At 39.8% G+C, this 21,717-nt stretch overlaps 1 protein-coding gene across 9 annotated transcripts in view; it reads right to left on the bottom strand.

Moving 5' to 3' along the window:
- MYO9B (myosin IXB) overlaps window positions 1-21,717 on the bottom strand; it is a 238,122-nt gene that overhangs the window by 28,967 nt on the left and 187,438 nt on the right. For 8 of the 9 annotated variants that reach the window (XM_073657341.1, XM_073657251.1, XM_073657105.1 and 5 more), the window contains 8 exons: window positions 16,667-16,765; window positions 16,175-16,351; window positions 10,693-10,734; window positions 6,519-6,627; window positions 5,784-5,857; window positions 3,712-3,895; window positions 2,902-3,030; window positions 814-919 (listed from right to left, as the gene is read on the bottom strand). In XM_073657341.1, the coding sequence (XP_073513442.1) occupies window positions 814-919; window positions 2,902-3,030; window positions 3,712-3,895; window positions 5,784-5,857; window positions 6,519-6,627; window positions 10,693-10,734; window positions 16,175-16,351; window positions 16,667-16,765 (920 nt within the window). The remainder of the gene's footprint in view (window positions 1-813; window positions 920-2,901; window positions 3,031-3,711; window positions 3,896-5,783; window positions 5,858-6,518; window positions 6,628-10,692; window positions 10,735-16,174; window positions 16,352-16,666; window positions 16,766-21,717) is intronic. The other variant, XM_073657176.1, reaches the window with a different exon arrangement.

Raw genomic sequence — 21,717 nt, 5'->3', positions numbered from 1 at the left:
TTTTTTTGATCATATATTTATGTATAGTTTTGTACTGTTATTTACTAGTTTGAATTAAGTTACACTCATTCATTTTTGTCATTATTCCCAAGGGTTAACTCTAACCCATTGCAATGTAGCCACTGTTCACACTTTTGAACGGTAGTGTGTGTATATATATATATATACACATATATATACACACACACACAGCTCAAAAAATAAGGGAAACACTCAAATAACACATCCTAGATCTGAATGAATGAAATTATATATATATATATATATATATATATATATATATATATATATATATATATATATATATATATATATATATATATATATATATATATAAAATTTTAATTTACATTTTTGTACCGTTGATTTTTAATGAATCGAATAAGTAGCAATTTTTTTTATTGAGCCTTGGAATAAGTGCTGGATACATCTTTTCGACGTTGTCAGAATTTTCATTGTGCCATGTACTTCTGTCTCCTGTTTAAAGCTGACCAATCACAAGCAGGCAGCAATACAGAAGTGCAGTATGACTTGTGGTGAAGTCATTAGGGCCACATGATCAGAGTCCACAGATCTTGCCAGCCAGAGTGTGTAGCCTAAATAAGCATTGAAGATGTATTACATAGTACAAAAGTGTGGAAATATCAACTGGAGTTAAATCACCAGCATTAATCTCCAGCATCATCAGGTCTAAGACATTATTTAATAGTGTATTTAGTCACCATATTTCTCAGTACAGACTAATCAACTGTAATACAACATATTATCAGAATTATATCAGCTTCAGAAAAGAGCAGAACATGTCCTACTAACTTGACAAGGTGGAAGATCAATCTTTCCAAACTGTTATAGTTGGCCTGTGGGAGCTGCCCAAGAACTTTATAAATTGCGCAAAGCTGTTCCTGCTTTTCTGGCAGTTCTGTAAGAAAACACAGTTGCATGTGCACTGGATATTAGAACTCTACATTTACAGTAATGAAAAATATATATATACGGTATTAGATCGCCATATTTTCGGTCAGCATGTGGTCAGCAGACAGTTGATCCACTGAAACTAGTGTAATCACACAACTTTTCACGCAAAAAAAAAATAAATAAAAGCATAAACAGAGTCTGGTCCACTTTAAGTACCATACAAGTGCATGTTAACAGCCAGCTCGTGTTCGACCACTATGCGGACAAGCACATGAAGCAAGTCAAGTCCACACTTTGTGGGCATGACTGGCCTGAGATTTAGCATGAAAGTCTGCAAACTGCCTTAAAGGGGTTTTCCCACGAATGAAAGTTGATTTTAATCAATAGATAATAATAATAATAATAATATTATTATTCCAATAACAACAACAACAACAACTTCCACAATTGGAGGTGTGTAAATAAAATGTTCCTGTGCTGAGATAATCTTATAAATGTGCCCCTGCTATGTACTGTGTAATGGCTGTGTCTGACCGTGCAGGAACATGGTCTGATCATACCACATCTCCTGGGCAGGGGAGGGCACAAAGTATACAGACATTACAGCAGGGGATCACAGCTGATTTTTTTTGTGAGGTAAAACATTTTCTTGCCTGTTTTTAAACAATGTTTTACCTCACAGAAAGAATCAGCTGTGATCCCCTGCTGTAATGTCTGTATACTCTCTTCCTTCCTCCCCTGCCCAGGAGCTGTGGTATGATCAGACCATGTACCGTACACAGTCAGACACAGCCATTACACAGTACACAGCAGAGGCAGCACATTTATAAGATTGAAACCAAAGACAAGAAAAATACCCAAATAACTGAAAGTAAATGTATAGATTGCACAGTGCAAAAATAATAATAAATAACAAAGGGTATTTAGTTAACATAATTTCGATCAAAATAATGTAAAAGCTATCCCGCCAAGTCACGGCAACCCTTATGGGACAGTCCTAACTCTAATATTAAAAACCTTACCATTTGTCAAGTGACATACATATGGACAAGGACAGAGAGACTGGATCCCTAGTGTAAGCATAAACCCGAGGCAGAATGAGCGTCTCAGCCCAGACAAAGGGAGGCCACACCCTTTTATATGCACTATAAGCATACTGACTGCAAAGAAAAAACCTGGAGGTCTGAACTGAAGCATAAATTGATGTGCATGCAAAATGTAAATGCATGTTCACACAAGGCCATTAAACAGGGAGAAACCAAAGACAAGATTTTTTCTTCGCAGTCAGTATGCTTTAGTGCACATAAAAGGGTGTGGCCGCCCTTTGTCTGGGCTGAGACGCTCATTCTGCTTCGGGTTTATGCTTACACTAGGGATCCAGTCTCTTTGCCCTTGTCCATATGTATGTCACTTGACAAATGGTAAGGTTTTTAATATTAGAGTTAGGACTGTCCCATAAGGGTTGCCGTGACGTGGCGGGATAGCTTTTACATTATTTTGATCAAAATTATGTTAACTAAATACCCTTTATTATTTATTATTATTTTTGCACTGTGCGATCTATTCATTTACTTTCAGTTATTTGGGTATTTTTCTTGTCTTTGGTTTCTCTCTGTTTAATGGCCTTGTGTGAACATGCATTTACATTTCGCATGCACATCAATTTACGTTTCAGTACAGACCTCCAGGTTTTTACATTTATAAGATTATCTCAGCACAGGGAAATTTTATTTAAACACATCCAATTGTGGAAGTTATTATTATTCATAGATCTATTGATTGAAATGAACTTTTATTCATGGGAAACCATTTACATGTAGCAAATGTGCTTACGGCCAAACATGAAGGCCATGGCAGTTTTTGACTGTAAGCACGCATGCTAAATGTTAAAGAAGCCTCATGTATATGTAAGTCATTTCTGAAAATTATATTTTAAAGGTCATGAGTGCAAAGGTAGCAAGGTAGACTAAAGAAAGGTTCACTTACCCACAGCTTTCAGGAACTCACTGTATTGGGCAAAGGTCATTAGAGGTTCAGTCAACTCGCGCAACCATTGTTTTAGAATCCCAGTGATTGCATGGATTGCATACTTCTCAAGTTTCACAGACGTGGGGTCTGTTGAGAACAAAGGTGAGCAATTACTGAACATGAGAAACCCAAACATTTAATAAAAAACTGAAACTTAAAACAAAAAGAGAAGATACCTAAAACTATGGTTGCCAATATAAAGCACTAAATGCAATTGGTGCATCATTTTAACAATGCAAATTATAATTGGCATGCATATATCATCTGATCTAGACAAACTGACTTCTACTGAAAAGAGAATAGCTAACAAGTAAATGATCAGGTGTAAAAAAAAACAATATCAATCACAAATGGTATGCGACCTGTTCACAGTCTTTAGGGAAAAAGTAAATATTGACCAATACCAAACTTAAAAAGGAGAAACAGTATAGCCCAGCTCACCGATAGCCAAATGGAAGCATGGATGTGCAGGGCTGCACTTCTGGTACTTGTAAAGGAAAGAGAAATAAAGCAATCATAAAATGTTAAGCTTTTAGGTGTGCAGAGCTTATACTAAAGCTGGATTTCACTTTCCTTTGCTCAGAATTACTAATATGATTATATTTATTACACCTCCAAGGAGCAATCAAGGGCAATACACCAAGGAACAAAAAACAACAAGCCCTTATACTTCAAACTAATTCTAAATGTATTACATTTTCTTTCCTAAGAATGCCATTGTGTCAAGATCTAAAAATCAAAAATTGCTTTCACTCATAGTTGGTATACCTTTCTCTAAGGACATTTTCAGCTCTCGCATACAATTGGCTGCACCAGATTTGCGGTAAATTCCCTCAGTATACAGACCATGCATCTCCAAGTACTCAAGAAGGATTTCCATGACAACGGGTACCGATGTGGTCTCATTAGTTAGGTCTGCCACATGTACACCGAAGTGATGACCGCCTGGGTTCTGTGTAAAGTTTAAAAATAAAATTACTATAGTAACATAAGCAAATTAGTTTTCTCAAAAGCACAATGAAACGATCGGCCAATTAAACCATCGTTTGGCCAGCAGCTATCTAAAGTATCTCTGAAAACTATGGTGCTGGTGCTCTTTGATTTCGAGTAGGTAAAATAACAAAACCCTGTCATCAATTTCTGGGAGCATATTGTATTTAATAAAAAGGGTTTCCATGTTTATGTTCATCATCTTTAACCCTTTCACGACCGATGACGTATAGGTACGTCATTGGTTGTGTCCCTGCCGGAGCCGGCATCTTTCTCTGCACATGACAGCTGATCTGATCATCAGTCATGTGCTTCTTACATCCACAGGTGAATCCGCGATCCATCCGCAGCTGTTAACAAGTTAAATGCCGCTCTCAATCTCTTGAAAGTGGCATTCAACATGTGTTGGCTGGAAGTTCATAACAAGACCCGTCCAGCAGTGCCCCTGTCAAACGATCGTGGGGCGCCAATGGGTTGTCCTGACAGCCAGAGGTCTGCATAAGAACCCACGTGCCTGTCATTATAAGTCTCCTATGAACGCCAGCACATAGCAATGCTGAAGCCCTGCTATGTGTAGCACAAGCAATCGGATGATCACAGCTTTAAGTGTCCTAAATTGAAGCCAGTATATATATAAAAAAAAATAAAATAATAAAAAAAAAAGCTTTTAAAAATATATATATATATAAAAAAAACAAACAAAGAAAACCCCACAAGGTTAAAAATCACCCTAATTTTGCCCCTTCAATATAATAAAAAAAAAAATCAGCATATTTGTTATAGCTGCGTTCAGAAAAGCCCGATCAAAATATAAAGTAAATTAATCTGATCTGTAAATGGTGTAACGAGAAAGAAAATCGAATTGCCAGAATTGTGTTTTTTTGGCTGCCGCCGCATTGCAGTGGAATGCAGTAAAAAAAGATCAAAACCTATCTACACCAAAATTAAACCAATAAAAAAGTCAGCTCGTAGCGCAAAAAATAAGCCATCACTCAGCCCCAAATCCCGAAAAAAATCTACGGGTCTCAGAAAATGGCAGCATAAGCACATTTTTCTTAGAATTTTTTTTTTTTTCACAACTTAAATAAAAAAAAAAAAAACTATACATGCCTGGTATCTGAGTACTCATACTGACCTGGAGAATCATTTTGGCAGGTCACTTTTAGCACATGGTTTAAATAGTAAATGAAAAACCCCAAAAAACAATTTTTTTTTTGCAATTTCACCGCATTTGGATTTTTTTTCCCGTTTTCCAGTACGCCATATGATAAAATCAATGGTGTCATTCAAAAGTACAACTTGTCCCGCAAAACACAAGCTCTCATATGGCTATATTGACGGAAATCTAAAAAAGATATGGATCTTGGAGGAAGCGGAAGAAACAAAAACGGAAAATCGCCCAGTCGTGAAGGGGTAAAGTTTTGTTATCGGTCTTCCTCTTTGACATCACACCCCATCCCCCCCCCCCCCAAAAAAAAAGCATGAAGAGAAAACTATGTCTCCCAAAAAGTGCTGCTTTGTTTCTCTAACTTGGAAACCCATTCCTCTCTCTCTTCAGCTCGAACCACAGCTTTCACAATGTTCTCTAATCTTATCCTGATCACATGTTGAACTCTTCTTGGCTGTGCAGTACTGCTGTCTCCTCAGATATACCTACCTGGGACTGGCCTACATCATAAGCAAGCGAACACACATGCCAAAAAAAAAACACAAATGGCCAAAAAAATGGACAATCACAGGGTTGAAAAACAGATGTTTGAAGAAGGCCTAAGACATTCAAAATGTGCCTTAAAATGCAGTACAATGTCTTTGCTTTGACTCTGGACATTTTGCTCTTATGTTGCACTTACACGTCTGACTCCAGCTGGCATACATAGAATTTGAATCTTGCTTTGGCATTTCTTGTGGCAGATCATCTTGCAGGCTAATGAAGGACACATTTTAGAAATCAGCATTTTCATTTCAGAAAATTAAGACACTTTCATTTACTATATACCCATGTGAAATTTCATAAACTTGTCAGGGTTGTGAAACTAAACATGTCCCTAGACTTTATAACTCTAGATTTAGTAAAGTGAATATTATAAGCAGCTTTCACCATCAGGCATTTCATTTACTTTTGAGAAGAGTTATGAGATATACACAACATCATGCAATGGATCTTGCTTAATTATTAGTTTGGTCATTGAAGAAAAATCTAGTAATTCAATGTAGATTACATTAGGTGATAAATTATTGTGTCCCATGTTCCTGCACGGTCAGACACAGCCATTACATAATACACAGCAGGGCACATTTATAACATTATCTCAGCACAGGAACATAACACATCCAATTCTGGAAATTATTATTATACCAAGATCTATTGATTAAAATCAACTTTTTGTTTGTGGGAAAATGCCTTTAAGTTGACGACACTTATCAGGGTGAATGAAAAATATGGACATGTTCTTTGTGCTCTGCTTATTTATATGACTACTGTATTTCTTTGCATAAATGTGCTTGAATAACTTATTTTGTGAATATGGTAATGATATGCAATTACTTTTATCATCAAGTGGCTTGGATGACCTGCTTATACTTACTATTACAGAGAAAAGCCTTCTCCATTGGCCATATTCCAGAGGAGCAATGTTCACAGGACTGGCCAATGTTCACCTGGTAGCTGACAAACACATGCCCATGTGATTCCAACTGCAAAAAGAAAAGGTACAATTATTAAAGGGAACCTGAGAGCAGATGCATGCTGCCGATCTAGGGTTGGCATGTTTTAAACACTGGATTCATGATCTCAGCCATGTATGTTTGACTTAAACGCCACATACATTAAAAAGGCAATGAGACAAAATCACATGGGAGACTAGCTTGAAAGGCTGATTCCCAGCTGCTTCGTCCCGATACTGCAAGGGACTCACAGGTCTCTTCCTATACACACAAGCAGAGAGAGACCTGTCACTAAAGGGGAGCAGGTGGAGCAAAGTGGCTAAGGACTCTCCTTTCCAACTAGTCTATTGTGTGGTTTGGTCCCCTGCCAGTTTTAAAGTATGAGGTTTTTTTTATGCAAAACACCAAAATGTTTCATAGTCAGACATACATGCTGCCAGTGGATCGGGCAGGCGAGCACTCATCAGCCATCAGATTCCCTTTAAGACTGCATCTATAGAAGAGATGATTAAATACCACTATTCCAAGAAAGTCAAAAGCTACGCTTGTCATATATAGTAAAGTATCTAACATTTATGTTGATCAGACTGTTCTTGTGCTGATCTTTTCTTTTTCTATGAGTAAAGGAAGAATATACATAATTGTAAGAAAATGCTCCTTCATGACTGGTGCAATACCAGGCACTGGTTCTCATTAGGAGTAAATGATAGGTGGTCATGCCTTGCCAAATCATCAAACTACAGTCTGTACCATGTACAGTACTGAAAGAATGAATGCTTTAAAAAATAGAAGTGTTAATAGTTCATTAACTTTGCATTTTGTTAAACGATAAAAATGAACAAGAGCGAAATCTAAATCAAATAAATCAATAATTGGTGTGATCACTCTTTGCCTTCAAAATAGCATCAATTCTTCTAAGCACACTTGCACATAGTCAGTAATTTTATAGTAGGATTATAGTCAGGTATAAATAACCAATTATACCAAACAGGTGTTAATGATCATCATTTCCATATATAGATTGACAGAAACAGCTGTGCAGGAGGGCTCAAAAATAGGTGAGGAACAGCCAAACTCTCCTACAAAATATGAGGTTGTGGAAGACAGTTTTATCTTGCAGGTCATACACCATGGCAAGTCCGTAGACGCAATCGTTGGCCAAAGACCCTTAGTACAGCAAATGAAAGACATATCATGCTTACTTCTCTTCAAAATCAAGAGATGTCTAGTAGTGCTAACATCTCAAATGTCAGCAACCAGTGAGACCTAGGTATACTCATCTACTATTTGGACAAACCTGACTAGAAGTGGACTTCATGGAAGATTTGCGGCCAAACAGCCAAACCTTCAACATGAAAACAAGGCTAAATGACTCAACTATGAAAGAAAACATAGGAGCTCAGGTGCAAAAAAATTTGTCATAGGCAGAAGAAGCCCCCTGTGCAAGAACAGTACATGAGCCCTTTGCAGTCCAATAGTTCATCATAATGCATCTCTTTATGTGTCTGTGATAGAAGCTGCTTGCTGCTCTTGGAGGTGGAAGTGGGTCCCCTTATCTCTTGGGTCCCAGAGCAGCTGCACAAATTGCCCCAATGATTTGTTCATCCCCGTCTGGATTTAAGAGTCAAAATGTGAAACATTTGGCTGTAACAAAAAACAGTTTGTTCCCTAAACAGCTGGAGAGAGGTACATTAATGATTGTCTACAGGCAACAGTGAAGTATGGTGGAAGTTTCCTACACATTTCAGGCTGCATATCAGCAAATTGAGTTGAGATTGAGGATTTGGTCAGGATTAATGGTATTGCTCAACATTGAGAACACAGGCAGATACTTATTCATCATACAATACCATCAGGGAGGCATCGGATTGGCTTCAAATTTATTCTGCAGCAGGACAACTACGCTAAAAATATAGGCAATACTATTAAGAACTACCTTCAATGTAAAGAACAAGGAGTCCTGAAAGTGATGATATGGCCCCCACACAGACCTGATCTCAACATCATCGAGAATGTGTGGAATTAATTGAAGAGACGGAATGCAAGTCTACAACTCCAGAAAATCTGTGATTAGTTCTCCATGATGTTTGGAACAATCTCCCTGAACAATTCCTTCCAAAACTGTGTGCTAGCATTTCTTTAACAATTTATGCGGTTTTCAAATTAAAGGGTGTTCACACCAAATACCATTTTTTAAGGTAATGAACATTGAACTCAAAGGGTTGGCACAGCATTTTGGCTGCAATTCCATTCCTTTCATTTATTTAATAGACTCAACGATATGCAGTGTCCAATATGACCCTAGTTTTAGACTTTTTTCAAGTAGGCATTTCCCACCAATAATGTAAGATGGATGTGAGGTCTGTGACTCCTGGGCTCTGCTGTCAGTGTTCGAAAAGGGAATTCAACAGTGACACCTATTATAGCTGCACATTAGCAAAAATGGCTGTCACAACAAAACAGAAAGGTGCCAATATCTGAAAGAAAAAGAATACTACCAATCTTTGACTGCTGCCAAAACCTATACCATAATTTACTTCTGTAAATTAGATTTCATTAGCATTGTTTTTAATGAATTTAAAAGAGAGAAAACCTAAATGCCTTGTTTGTTTTCAATAGTTTTGCTGTTGAATGCAATTTTATTCTTCCTAGTTATAAACCGTGCCATGCTCGAGAAGCTGCAAGTAGTATATTTAAATGAGATTATCTCATCACAAGTTCTGTGATCTTCCAGAAACATTCATTAGTATTATCTGCAGGTTTATAACCTGAACTGTTTATATTTAGTTTTTACATGCATTTACTCTTTAGATATAAATTTCTATAATTCATAGATCTAAGTTTAATGCTTCTTTAATCAATTCAGGACCAGGCCATTTTATCCCATTCCTGACCAAGGAAATTTTCCGGTTTTATCGAACATGCCCTTTTAACAAATCTATAAAATGTTCTCATTTGGACATTCAAATAGATTTTGCCTATATTTTCCTGGATACATGGGGCTAAATTTTTAGGACACTTCAATATTATTTTTTTATTTTTTTGACCTGATATCAGGGGGAAAATGTAATGAAAATTAAAAAATACTTGTCTATTTTCATTTTTTTTTTGTGGGGAGTCTGGCTGTGTCTGACATCTGGCTTCTCACGATCTCATGCAGGCTGCTTATACTGCACTGATGTTTTAGAATATCAGTGCAGAGAAAAGTGTGGACTGCCCAGACGTTTATAGTCTATGAGCAGTTCAGATGTAGTTAAAGGGGATCTGCAAGTTCTCCTTTATTAAAATTGTACTTTTCATAATATCTGTTTATTTAGAACTTCGTTGGGCTTTTTCTCAGTTATTCCTCCTAGAAGTGTATGAATAAATGGACTACTGGGTGTATCAGTTGGGGGCATGTCCTTACACCATCTGACGCCCCTTTGAGGTCAATAGTAAAACCCAGTTATTAAAGGGAATCTGTCTACAGGATTTTGCTACGTAATCTGACAGCACCATAATGTAGGAGCAGAGTCCCTGATTACAGGGATGGATCACTTATTGAACCGTGATTTGCTGTTTCAATGCAATCAACATTTTATCAGCAGGAGATAATCACTACAGGACAATATGGCACATGCATTCTAGTCCAACCACTCCCCCAGCACTGATTAGCAGCTCTCTGTGACTATACAATGTGCATAGAAAGCTGTGGTGTGGGCGAGGTTATACACAGCTCAACATCTGAGCTCTGCTGAATCTGCAGCAGAGAAAAGTGTGTGATTCTATCATGATTGCTGTACTCCGTAAACGAAGTGATACGTCGCTGGAATTGGGACCTTTGTCCCTACCTCACGGTGCTGTCAGATTACATAGCAAAAGTCTGCTGACAGATTCCCTTTAATTTATTTATAAATTTCAAGTTATAAGAAAAGACTCTACATTTTTTAAATTAAAAGAATAAAAAAAGGGCTCACTTTCAGCATCCCCCCAAAAAATACAGCGTCTATTTTAAGCCAATTCATGGTGTGATGTAATGAATGTCCAATAAATGCCCTATTTTTGGGGGGATAATGAGAATCCTTTTTTCTGGTACAACTATAATAGAATGCTTACATGTTGGTCCTGTTTTCTCTTCTTCTTTTGAGATTTCCTCTGCTGACACATAGAAAATACATTAAATTGGAGAGAAAAACAAACAAAACAAAAAAAAACACAATGGAAAAACGTCTATAAAATGAAGGAAACTTAGCAAAAAGCTAATTACTGATTGAAAACTTTTTCTCATGCCATCCTTTGGGGGTACACTAGACCCAGAGTTACAGCTGGCTGTCACTAACAGATAGATAGTAAGCAGTTAAGTGCTTGCTTCGACCACTGTAGCCACAGAGCTAATTAATTTGTATGTTAACAGTAGAAGAAGCAATAAAACATTAAATAAAATATCCATTAAGAACAATGAACAGTAACCTCTCAAATGATAGTCTTAGCTATACTAAAAAAAAAAAAAAAAAATAAAAAAAAAATTTAAGTGCGTGCTGTGTCTCCAAATGGATCATAGGAGAAAAGGCTTTTACCGGTAAAGAACAAAGATGCAGTGCCTTGGAAAGTTCAAAATAAGTCCTTAATCATGGGACATCAATGGAGAAGGTCGCTGAGTCTACTGAACCAATGCCTGTATCCTTAAGCAGGGTCAGCAGATGATAAAGTATGCACCCTATAAAATTTAGCAAAAGTGTGAAGAGATGACTTTGTAGCCACTTTGCAGACATGTAGAGCAGAGGCTTTGTGATGAAAAGTCTGCTCTAATAGAAATTAAAAAGCGTGGAGTCAGCTACCCGGCATGTGGACCTTTCCTTAACATATTATCGTATTTTTCGAACTATAAGACGCACCTAGGTTTTCGAAGAGTAAAATAGAAAAAAAATGTAAGCAAAAAATGAGGTCATGATGCACTGTTATGGGGGAGGGGGTCTGCTGCTGACACTGGTATAGGGGTAATGTCCCCCAATTCTGTTAATAACCTCCATCCTGGTATATATGGCCCCTCCTTCCTGTTATACGTGGCCCATCATCCCCATCCTGGTATGCATGGCACCCCTCATCCCCATGCTGGTATGCATGGCACCCCCTCATCCCCATGCTGGTATGCATGGCACCCCCTCATCCCCATGCTGGTATGCATGGCACCCCCTCATCCCCATCCTAGTATGCATGGCACCACTCATACCGGTATACATGGCCCCCCTCATCCCTCTTCCTGGTATGCATGGCCCAACTCATCCCTCTTCCTGGTATGCATGGCCACCCTCACCCCTCTTCCTGGTATGCTTGGCACCCCCCATCTCATGCTGCACACAACAAAATAAACACTAGTTCGCCTTTTTTCCCTGTGTTCCAGCGCTGTGTCCTGCTCTGCTGCCAGCACTGATCTCTCAGTGTGAAAAACGCATGGCGGTGCACCCTCACACTGTGAGATGCTGTGCCAGAAGAGTCACTGCTCCCCACGCCGGGACTGTGTATGTGGGGAGCAGTGACTATTCATTCTCCGTAATAGCGCACACACTGTACTTGCAGCGCGGCTCCAGCAGCGGCTGGCAATCTGTGTGCCCACTATTAAAGTGCATGAATATTCACTACAACCCATGGGAGTGGGATGTAGTGAATATTCATGGTCTTTAATAGCGGTCACACTGACCGCCGGCCGCTGCAGGAGCCGCGCTGCGGTACAGTGTGAGCGCTATTAAGGAAAATTAATATTTATTTCTCTACACACCCATGGGCGTGGCGGAGCAGTGCATATTCGTTTTCTTTAGTAGTGGGCACAGTGTAGGCTGCAGCAGGCGCCTCCCGCCTCCTGTGCCCGCTCCTCTGCCACTGCCGCTCCCCCACAACCACATTCCCTTGGCGTTCTTTCTGCATATGCGGCCCGAAGGCACCATAGACCCCTTGACAATCGCGGCTCAGTCCAGGAGCCACCGACAGCAGTGCTTTATGTATTGCCGCGCAGAGACCATCTCCCTGCACAGGAATACCAATGCCAGCCGCTGGCCAATCAGAGGCCAGCAACTGACATCTGCACATGGCAGTGACGTCATACATTTCTGCGCCGGGACGCCGATGTCAGCTGCTAGCCTCTGATTGGCCAGTGGCTGGCATTGGTATTGCTGTGCAGACAGTCGGGTCTCTGCACGACAATACATTTCAATTGAATGTGTGTCCAAGGATGCACATTTAACTGAAATAAAGCGCTGCAGTCAGCGGCTGCTGGACGAGGGCTAGATCAAAGGTTCTATGGTACCTGCGGGCCGCCGAAAGCAGTATCAGGGGCCGCATGCGGCCCACATGTTGGAGATCCCTGCTACGGATGCTACCATACTCTGCTTGGGACCCTCTAGATAGAAGAATGAAAAGAGAATCCGACTACCAGAAAGATAAGGTCTGGTGCAGATGAGCAAATCATGGACTATAACCAAGAGGGGGAAAAAGTGGTGCAACATCATAACCTTATTATTTAAGATGGAATGCCAATAATAGCCTCATTCTTGCTGAAAGTATCAGGTGAAAAGCTACCTCAGGATGGAAAACTGTGAAAGGAAATTTAGAGGACAAGGCTACCAATTCTGACACTCACCAGATCGAGGTAATGGCCACCAAAAAGCAACTTTCCTAGAGAGCAGATCTAAAGAGATACTGCAGAGGTGCAACTGTAAAGGCCCCGTCACACTAAGCGAGATCGCTAGCTAGATCGCTGCTGAGTCACAAGTTTTGTGACGCAACAGCGACCTCGGTAGCGATCTGGCTACGTTTGACACTTAGCAGCGACCAGGCCCCTGCTGTGAGATCGCTGGTCGTGTCGGAATGGTCTGGACATTTCTTTGATCGGTGAGGCCCCGCTGGGTAGCATGCATCGGTGTGTTTGACACCTTACCAACGACCTTGTTGACGACTCAGACACAAACACATAGGCGTGCATCGTTATACAAATTGTTACGGGTCGCTGCATCGTTGCTGCGTCGTTGGGAAGATCTGACTGTTTGACATCTCACCAGCGACCACATAGCGACGCAGCAACGTTCCCTGACAGGTCGTATCGTTGTCGGGATCGCTGTAGCGTCGCTTAGTGTGACGGGCCTTAAGAAGACTGTAGTACTTTAAGTGTATGTTCACATGTCATATTTTTGTAGCGTTTTTTTCTGGTGCCAAAAGCTTCAGTAAAATAAAAATGCTGTATTTTTCAGGCAGACTACATATGTGATTTTCAAGCGTGTGCATTAGATTTCAAAACTCTCATAGCTTTCGCTGGTACTGTAAAAAAAACAGCTTTTTTTCTGCCTGGAAAAAAAAAAAAAAAAAAAGCAAAAGCTCCAAGAAAACACTGGAAAAATGCCACATGTGAACATACCCTAAGTATCAATTTGAGATTCCCTGGTGGTTTGGGGTTGTAGATAAAGAGGAGCTACATGTATAAAGAAATACAAGATCTGTACCTTTGGGGAGCTCAGGCTAAAGGGTGATTCAAAGTAATCCTGAAGGAAGGAAAGTTGTAAGGAGAGGGAGAAATTCATAGAATAAAAGTGCAGGTCCTCGCCCCAACAAATAATGTCTTATAAGTTGTTAAATGAAAGTGTAGCTAATTCTGGATAGAAAAAAGGGCCCTGACACAATAAATAATGTCCGAGAGGAAGTTGCTAGGAGACTTCGCATAGGAGGTTGACAAGATCAGCATACCACACACCTGTCTGGACCAGTCTTCAGTGATGAGAATCACTGGTACTGCATACGTTTTGACCTTAAAGATTTGGGGAAAGAAGAGAAAGCAGAGGGTAGATGCAAGCTAGCTCAAACTAATTTCAGGGATTGCCCAGAGGTGTCTGCCAACAAAACTTTTAGATCCTGCAATTTGGCCATGAACCTTGGGCAAGTTTACCATCAAATTGCCAAGGTTCGATGGCCATCAAATTGTCCACTCCTAGAATATGGATAGCAGATAGGACTGGGACATGTGCTTCAGCCCACAGCAGGATGTTGGCTGATTCCAACATTGTCCATCTGGCCAAGTCCAGTGCCTCAGAAAGGAACATGGCAAGGAGTTCCAGGACAATGATCAAATCCTGAGGGGCATAGATTCTTTGGCATATCCAATGTTGTAAGATTACTACAAAGCAGTGTAGCCTGGCATTTGTCATAACGACTTGCCACTGAAATGGAAGGAAAGACTGTTCTGAGAGAGCGAGAGAGAGTGAAGCCACTGCTGAAGATCGTGATAGACCAATAAGGGAAGGTGTATGGTCTGATCCAAGAAATCTTATACATTTCTGCACCAGGAACAAGGATGATATGCGGAATATGGCAAATGTGAAACTAGGCACATGCAACAACTTTCATACATAAAATCGATAATGCCCAGAACATGCATACAATGTAATTATTGGGTTCAAGCTGTGCCCTGAAGGGATAAAACTTGCTGTTGGAGGGTGTTGGAAGGAAAACTCTGGCCTGCTTAGTGAAGAAGCTCATTCCCAGGAAGGTTACTCTGCAAGGAAGAAAGAGGATTTTGGGTAGTTGTTTAGGCAACCAAAGCAGGTAGGCATGTCCACAGCAATGCAAAGGACTTTCCAGCTGTCAGCTCTAGATGGTGCCTTGTTCATGACATTAACCAAGTTCAAGATGCTACAACACCACTGAAGTGAAGCAGGACTTTTGTGGAGAGTGGGGCCTTCGTAAAGACCACTGGACTGTAGTCAGGCGGAATGGGAGCACTGCAATTGGTTGTGGCTGGATCCAATAACAAAGTGGAGGAAATGCTGATAAGTCTGGAAACTTAGGCTGTGTGGGTGCGCATACTTGATGTCTATGGAGGAGAGGAATTCACCCTGGTCCATCGATGCAATGCCTTTCCTGAGAGACTCCAATGGCAAGTGTTCCATGTTTAAGTGGCAGTTGAGATGGTTGAGATCCAAGACCAAACATACCGATCAGACTCTTTTTTGGAAGAACAATGTTTTGAGTAAAGCCTGTGGAAACAGTCTGACTGGTACTATCAACCCCCACTACTAAAGATTCTGGATGGTAAAAAAAAAAAAAAACAACTGCTCAGGGAGGGGAGATTAAAGAAGTACTGTGGTATAATCAGGTCAAAGGCATGGAAAAGAATTTTATTTAGTTGCTTTTGGAAAACACTTGCATATGCAGGAATCTTCAACATGGGAGAGTCAGATATCTTTGAAGAAAAGAAGAGAACCCCCTCAGCCTAACCTGGTTGAATGTGTGGCAGCTGCCCTTCATGCAGAGCTGGACTTTGTCAAAAGTGTACTTTGAAACCTGCTGACCAGGATGCCAGGAGGGCTAATGGGATTTTTTTTCTCTTCATACCAATCCAGCTTCTTGTAATCACAGCATGGTCTGGAGAAATGGCAAAAGGAGCTGAATAGAGAAAGTCCTGGTATTCCTTTGAGGATTACAATTGTTATGCCTGGTATGGGGAAGGTGGTAGCTTTCTTTGGACAGTATACATCTTCTCCATTTAAATTTATATTAAAACATTTCTAACATTACAAGTAACATAACTTTAATCCTAAATAATTCTGGAACTAACCTTTTGGGGTTCATGGTCCTCTTTCTTAGAGTAACCTCGTGTAAATTCATCCAAGAATGATTGGAACAAGTTGAGGACAAGCTTCACATCTTTCTCACTCTTTTCCTTAGTTAGACTACTCACAAGAAGCTGAAAGTTCTCCATAAGGTCCTTGTAGCCAGCATGAATATGGCCTTTCTAGATGAAAAATAAGATAGGGATGAGGAATTTGTTTCCAACAGATTTTATTATTATTTGACATGCTTTGAAAGGTCTACTAAAGTTACAATGAAGCATACTGTCATATCTGGAATCCCTATATTTCAAACTTCATGGGATATTTGAATTGGGTTAGCAAAAAGACAATGCTTGCTCTACCCATATCAAAAATGTATTTTTACCGCACTCAAGCTTCAATATAATTTAAATACTTAATATGTTTGGGCTGGCAAAAGAAAACTAAATAAAAGAAACTTGCATGAAAGCGATAATATATATAACAAAACAACTTACAGGAGAAGAATACATAGACTTGAGATTTGCTCTAAACATTTCCATGGCTCTGTAGAGAAGACTTTCAATGGCAGATTTATCCTTGTGTAAAGTAGTTATCTGAGGAGACAAAAATAATATGCGATTAGTGAAACAGAACTTAATACCCTTTAAAACAAAATTCTTGATTAAAGGATGAAGAAATAAGAAGCATAGTAGTATCTATAATGGTCTTTAAAAGCACATACGGCCACAAACGTCCCAGGGCAGATCACATTCTAGGCTTAGCATGGCTCTACTGGTGATCCTGGCTAATGTCACAGACATTATGTAGTTGAAAGAGGATTGCAAAACCTTTTGTTCAGGTTATCTTTCCACCTTAACAATTAAAAAACCATGCATAATTCAGAGGCCACAGTCAAGCCTGAAGAGAAGTGACAGCAGTGTGCGTTGACTATAGTAATAGTTCCACATTTTCCATTATTCACTAGTTCCATCTAGAACATGTGGATTCTTAGGTTGTTTTACACATCTCTTTCTACTACGTGTGTTACCCTATTAATACGAAACATTATATACTTAGTTTATTGGACACAATTATTTTTTCTGTTTCTAAGAAAAAAAAATCGGGAAAATAAACTAAAAAAAAAAAAAAACACATCTTTAACAAAGTGTGAATAATACACATGTGAAACACAAAAACAATATTAAAGTGAAGAAATACCAATATATAGGGAAAATTGGGGACTGCATAATTGCCTATAAAGCTAATGTGATGCCAGAATAAACAAAACTACAGTATCTATGAAAACGAAAGCTTGTATTCTTTTAATGGAGAATAACTGCACATATGCCGCTCCGATCAGTGTTGTACATTCTTTTGACATTACTTTACATAAAAGCTCTCAGGCTATGTGCCCACGATGCAGAAATGCTCCGGATTTTTTCCTGAGAGTTTCTGCATCTCCCTGGCAGAAAAAACGCATGCGGATTGTACATGCGGATTGTACATGAGTTTTCCTGCCAGGGACATGTGGATGTGAAGCGTTCTTCACATGCATTTCCACATGCGGGTTGACAAGCGCTTTCCAAGCGATTTTAGCATCAGTTGGAAAGTGCTTGACAACTTGGTCACACTATATAAATCCATACAAACAGCATGGATTTATATACTGTGACCCGAGAGAATGTTTAAAAATAAAAAAATAAATCTATACTTACCTTCTGATGGCCCCCGATGTCTTGCTTCCCTCCGTCCTGGCTGCCGGCAGATCGCTGTACACTGAAGGACCTACCGACGTCAGCGTTGCGTGACCCGTCACATGACTATGACAGCGCAGGTCCTTCAGTCCATCGCGATCTGCCGGCATGAGAGGACAAGCGCACCGGGGGCCGTCAGAAGGCAAGTATAACATTTATTTTTTATTTTATTCTTTTTTTTTACAGTTTCAATGGTACACGGGTCCGGAGGAGAGTCTCCTCTCCTCTAGACCTGGGTACCATCTGCACATTGAAACGCTTGGATTCCGCATGTACAGATCCAGTGATGCGGAATGCACGCGTTCTAATGCAAGTCAATGGCGGCAAAAATGCAGCGCTTCCGCAAAATAATTGGTAGTGCTGCGTTTTTTTCCGCAATGATAATCCCAGCGGAAATTTCCGCAGCATGTGCACAGCACATGCGGATTATCATTGGGGACATGGCAGGCCTTCTACCATGCGTTTTTTAAACGTTTCTGCAGCGTTTTTGCCGCTGCGGAAATGCTTAGAAAAAGCATCGTGGGCACACAGCCTCAAGTGGTGATCCACAGTCATTGATGGCATATTACTTTAAGACAAGACATCAATATGAAGTCAGCAGGGTCCAACTACAGTGATGGCCACAAAGAAGTGCCTATGGCCACCGAGGATTGTCCACTACATGGATTTTGATGGCATATTCCAGGGATGTCAAACTTAAACATACAGAGGGCCGAAATGAAAAACTTGGACAAAGTCGTGGGCCATCCAGTATACAGTATAATGGGCCCCACAAAGTACTCCATATACAGTGAAGGAGATAATTATTTGATCCCTTGCTGTTTTTGTAAGTTTGCCCACTGACAAAGACATGAACAGTCTATAATTTTAAGGGCAGGTTAATTTTAACATTGAGAGATAGAATATCCAAAAAAAAACCACAACAAAAAAAAAAACAAACAAGAAAATCACATTGTATAAATTAGATAAATTTGTTTGCATTTTGCAGTGAGAAATAAGTATTTGATCCCCTACAAACCATTATGAGTTCTGGCTACTACAGACCAGTTAGATGCTCCTAATCAACTTGTTACCTGCATTAACTCCTTTACCCCCGAGGGTGGTTTGCACGTTAATGACCAGGCCAATTTTTACAAATCTGACCAGTGTCACTTTGAGGTAATTACTCTGGAACGCTTCAACGGATCCCCCTGATTCTGAGAGTGTTTTTTCGTGACATATTGTACTTCATGATAGTGGTAAAATTACTTCGATATCATTTGCGTTCATTTGTGAAAAAAAAAAATCAGAAATTTGGTGAAAATTTTCGCAATTTAAAAAATTTGAATTTTTATGCCCTTAAATCAGAGATATGGCACACAACATAGTTAATAAATAACATTTCCCGCATGTCTACTTTACATCAGCACAATTTTGGAACCAAATTTTTTTTTTCTCTTTTATTAGGGTTAAAAGTTGACCAGCGATTTCTCATTTTTACAACAAAACTTGCAAAAACATTTTTATTTTTAGGGACCACATCACATTTGAAGTGACTTTGAGGGGCCTTTATGACAGAAAATACCAAAAAGTGACACCATTCTGAAAACTGCACCCCTCAAGGTGCTCAAAACCACATTCAAGAAGTTTATTAACCCTTCAGGTGCTTCACAGGAATTTTTGAAATGGGGAAGAAAAAAAAATGAACATTTAACTTTATTTACAAAAAGGTTACTTTAGACCCAATTTTTTTATATTTGCAGGGGTAACAGGAAAAAATGGACCCCAAAATTTGTTGTGCAATTTCCCCTGAGCACGCAGATACCCCATACGTGGGAAAAAAAACAAAAAAAAACACTGTTTGGGTGCACTGCAGGGCTCAGAAGGGAAGGAGCACCATTTGACTTTTTGAATGTAAAATTTGCTTGAATAATTAGCGGAAGCCATGTTGTGTTTAGGGAGCCCCTGATGTGCCTAAACAGTGGAAACCCCCCATAAGTGATACCATTTTGGAAACTAGACCACTCAGGCAACTTATCGATGTGTGGTGAGCACCTTGAACCCCCAGGTGCTTCACAGAAGTTTATAACATGGAACCGTGAAAACAACATTTTCACATTTTTCCCACAAAAATGTTTTTCAGCCCCCAGTTTTGCATTTTCATAAGGGTATCAGGAGAAATTGCACCATGCAACTTGTTGTGCAATCTCTCCTGAGTAAGCCGATACCCCATATGTGAGGGAAAACCACTGCTTTGGCGCACGGCAGGCTTCGAAAGGGAAAGCACGCCATTTGACTTTTTGAATGTAAAATTTGCTTGAATAATTAGCGGATGCCATGTTGCGTTTGGATAGCCCCTGATGTGCCTAAACAGTGGAAACCCCCTATAAAGTGACACCATTTTGTAAACTAGACCCCTCAGGGAACTTATCTAGATGTGTGGTGAACACCTTGAACCCCCAGGTGCTTCACAGAGGTTTATAACATGGAGACGTGAAAAAAAAAAATCTAACTTTTTCCGCAAAAATTATCTTTTAGCCCCAAATTTTTTATTTTCACAAGGGTATGAGAAGAAAATGGAACCTAAAAACTGTTGTGCAATTTCTCCAGAGTACGCCAAAACCCCATATGTGGGGAAAATACACTGTTTGGGCACACGTCAGGGTTCAGAAGGGAAGGAACACTGTGTGACTTTTTGAACGCAAAATTGGCTGGAATCAAGAGCGGACGCCATGTCGCATTTCGGGAGCCTCTTATCTGCCTAAATAGTGGAAACCCCCCCCCCACAAGTGACTCCATTTTGGAAACTAGACTCGTCAAGGATTTTATCAAGGGGTATAGTGTACATTTTGAACCCAGAGGTACGACAGAATTTGATAACATTAGGTCATCATATTGAATAAGTTGTCATTAGTCTTGAGCACAAGTGCTCGCTACTTGAGTTTGCATCGGGTACTCGGGTAGGCACCATGTATCGCGGGTGCTCAAGTGACATGCTCGAGTCTCCGCATGTTTCACGGTTGTTAGACACCCAAAAAAAAAACATGCGGGGATCGCTCATGCATGGCAGGCGATCCCAGCAACGATTTTTTTTGGCTGCAAAGCATATGGGGCAGAGACTCGAGCATGTCACGCAAACATCCGCGATACTCAGTGCATACCCAAGCACCTGATGCAAACTCAAGTAGTGAGCACTTGCGCTCAAAACTGGTCGCCATATCGTCATCATTTGTTTTTCTTTACTTTTGAAAAAATCCCAACCCAACGCCAACCCTAATACAACACTAGCCAAACTCTATCCCCAACCCTAATACAACCCTAGAGTTTATTTTTTTTACGCCGTTCCTCATGCGGTATAAGTGATTAAATGACTTTATTCTTCGGGTCGGTGCGATTACAGCGATACCAGATTCATATCGGGTTTTTATGATTGACAGCTGTCACACACTAAAAGACGCTTTTTTTTTTGCAAAGACTAGTTTTTGCATCGCCATATTTTGAGAGCTAAAATTTTTCCATATTTTGGCCGACAGTCATGTGATGCCTTGTTTTTTGCGGGACAAGTTGACGTTTTTATCGTTACCATTTTCAGGCAGGTTACATTTTTTTTATCGCTTTCTATTCCGATTTTTTGGAGGCAGAATAAACAAAAAACAGCAATTCCGATATATATATATTTTTTTTTATGCCGCTCCGCGTGTGGTACAATTGATAAGGCAGCTTTATTCTTCGGGTCAGTATGTTTACAGCGGTACCACATTTATATTGTTTTTTTATGTTTTGGCGCTTTAACACAAACTATTTTTGAGAAAAAAATTTTTTGCATCGCTTTA

This window comes from Phyllobates terribilis, unplaced genomic scaffold (genome assembly GCF_046119375.1).
Source record: "Phyllobates terribilis strain yellow unplaced genomic scaffold, ASM4611937v1 Scaffold_1__5_contigs__length_1240528914, whole genome shotgun sequence".
Classification (NCBI taxonomy): Eukaryota; Metazoa; Chordata; class Amphibia; order Anura; family Dendrobatidae; genus Phyllobates; species Phyllobates terribilis.
Note: the sequence above shows the minus strand (reverse complement) of the source record. Positions and strands in the feature narration are given on the sequence as shown.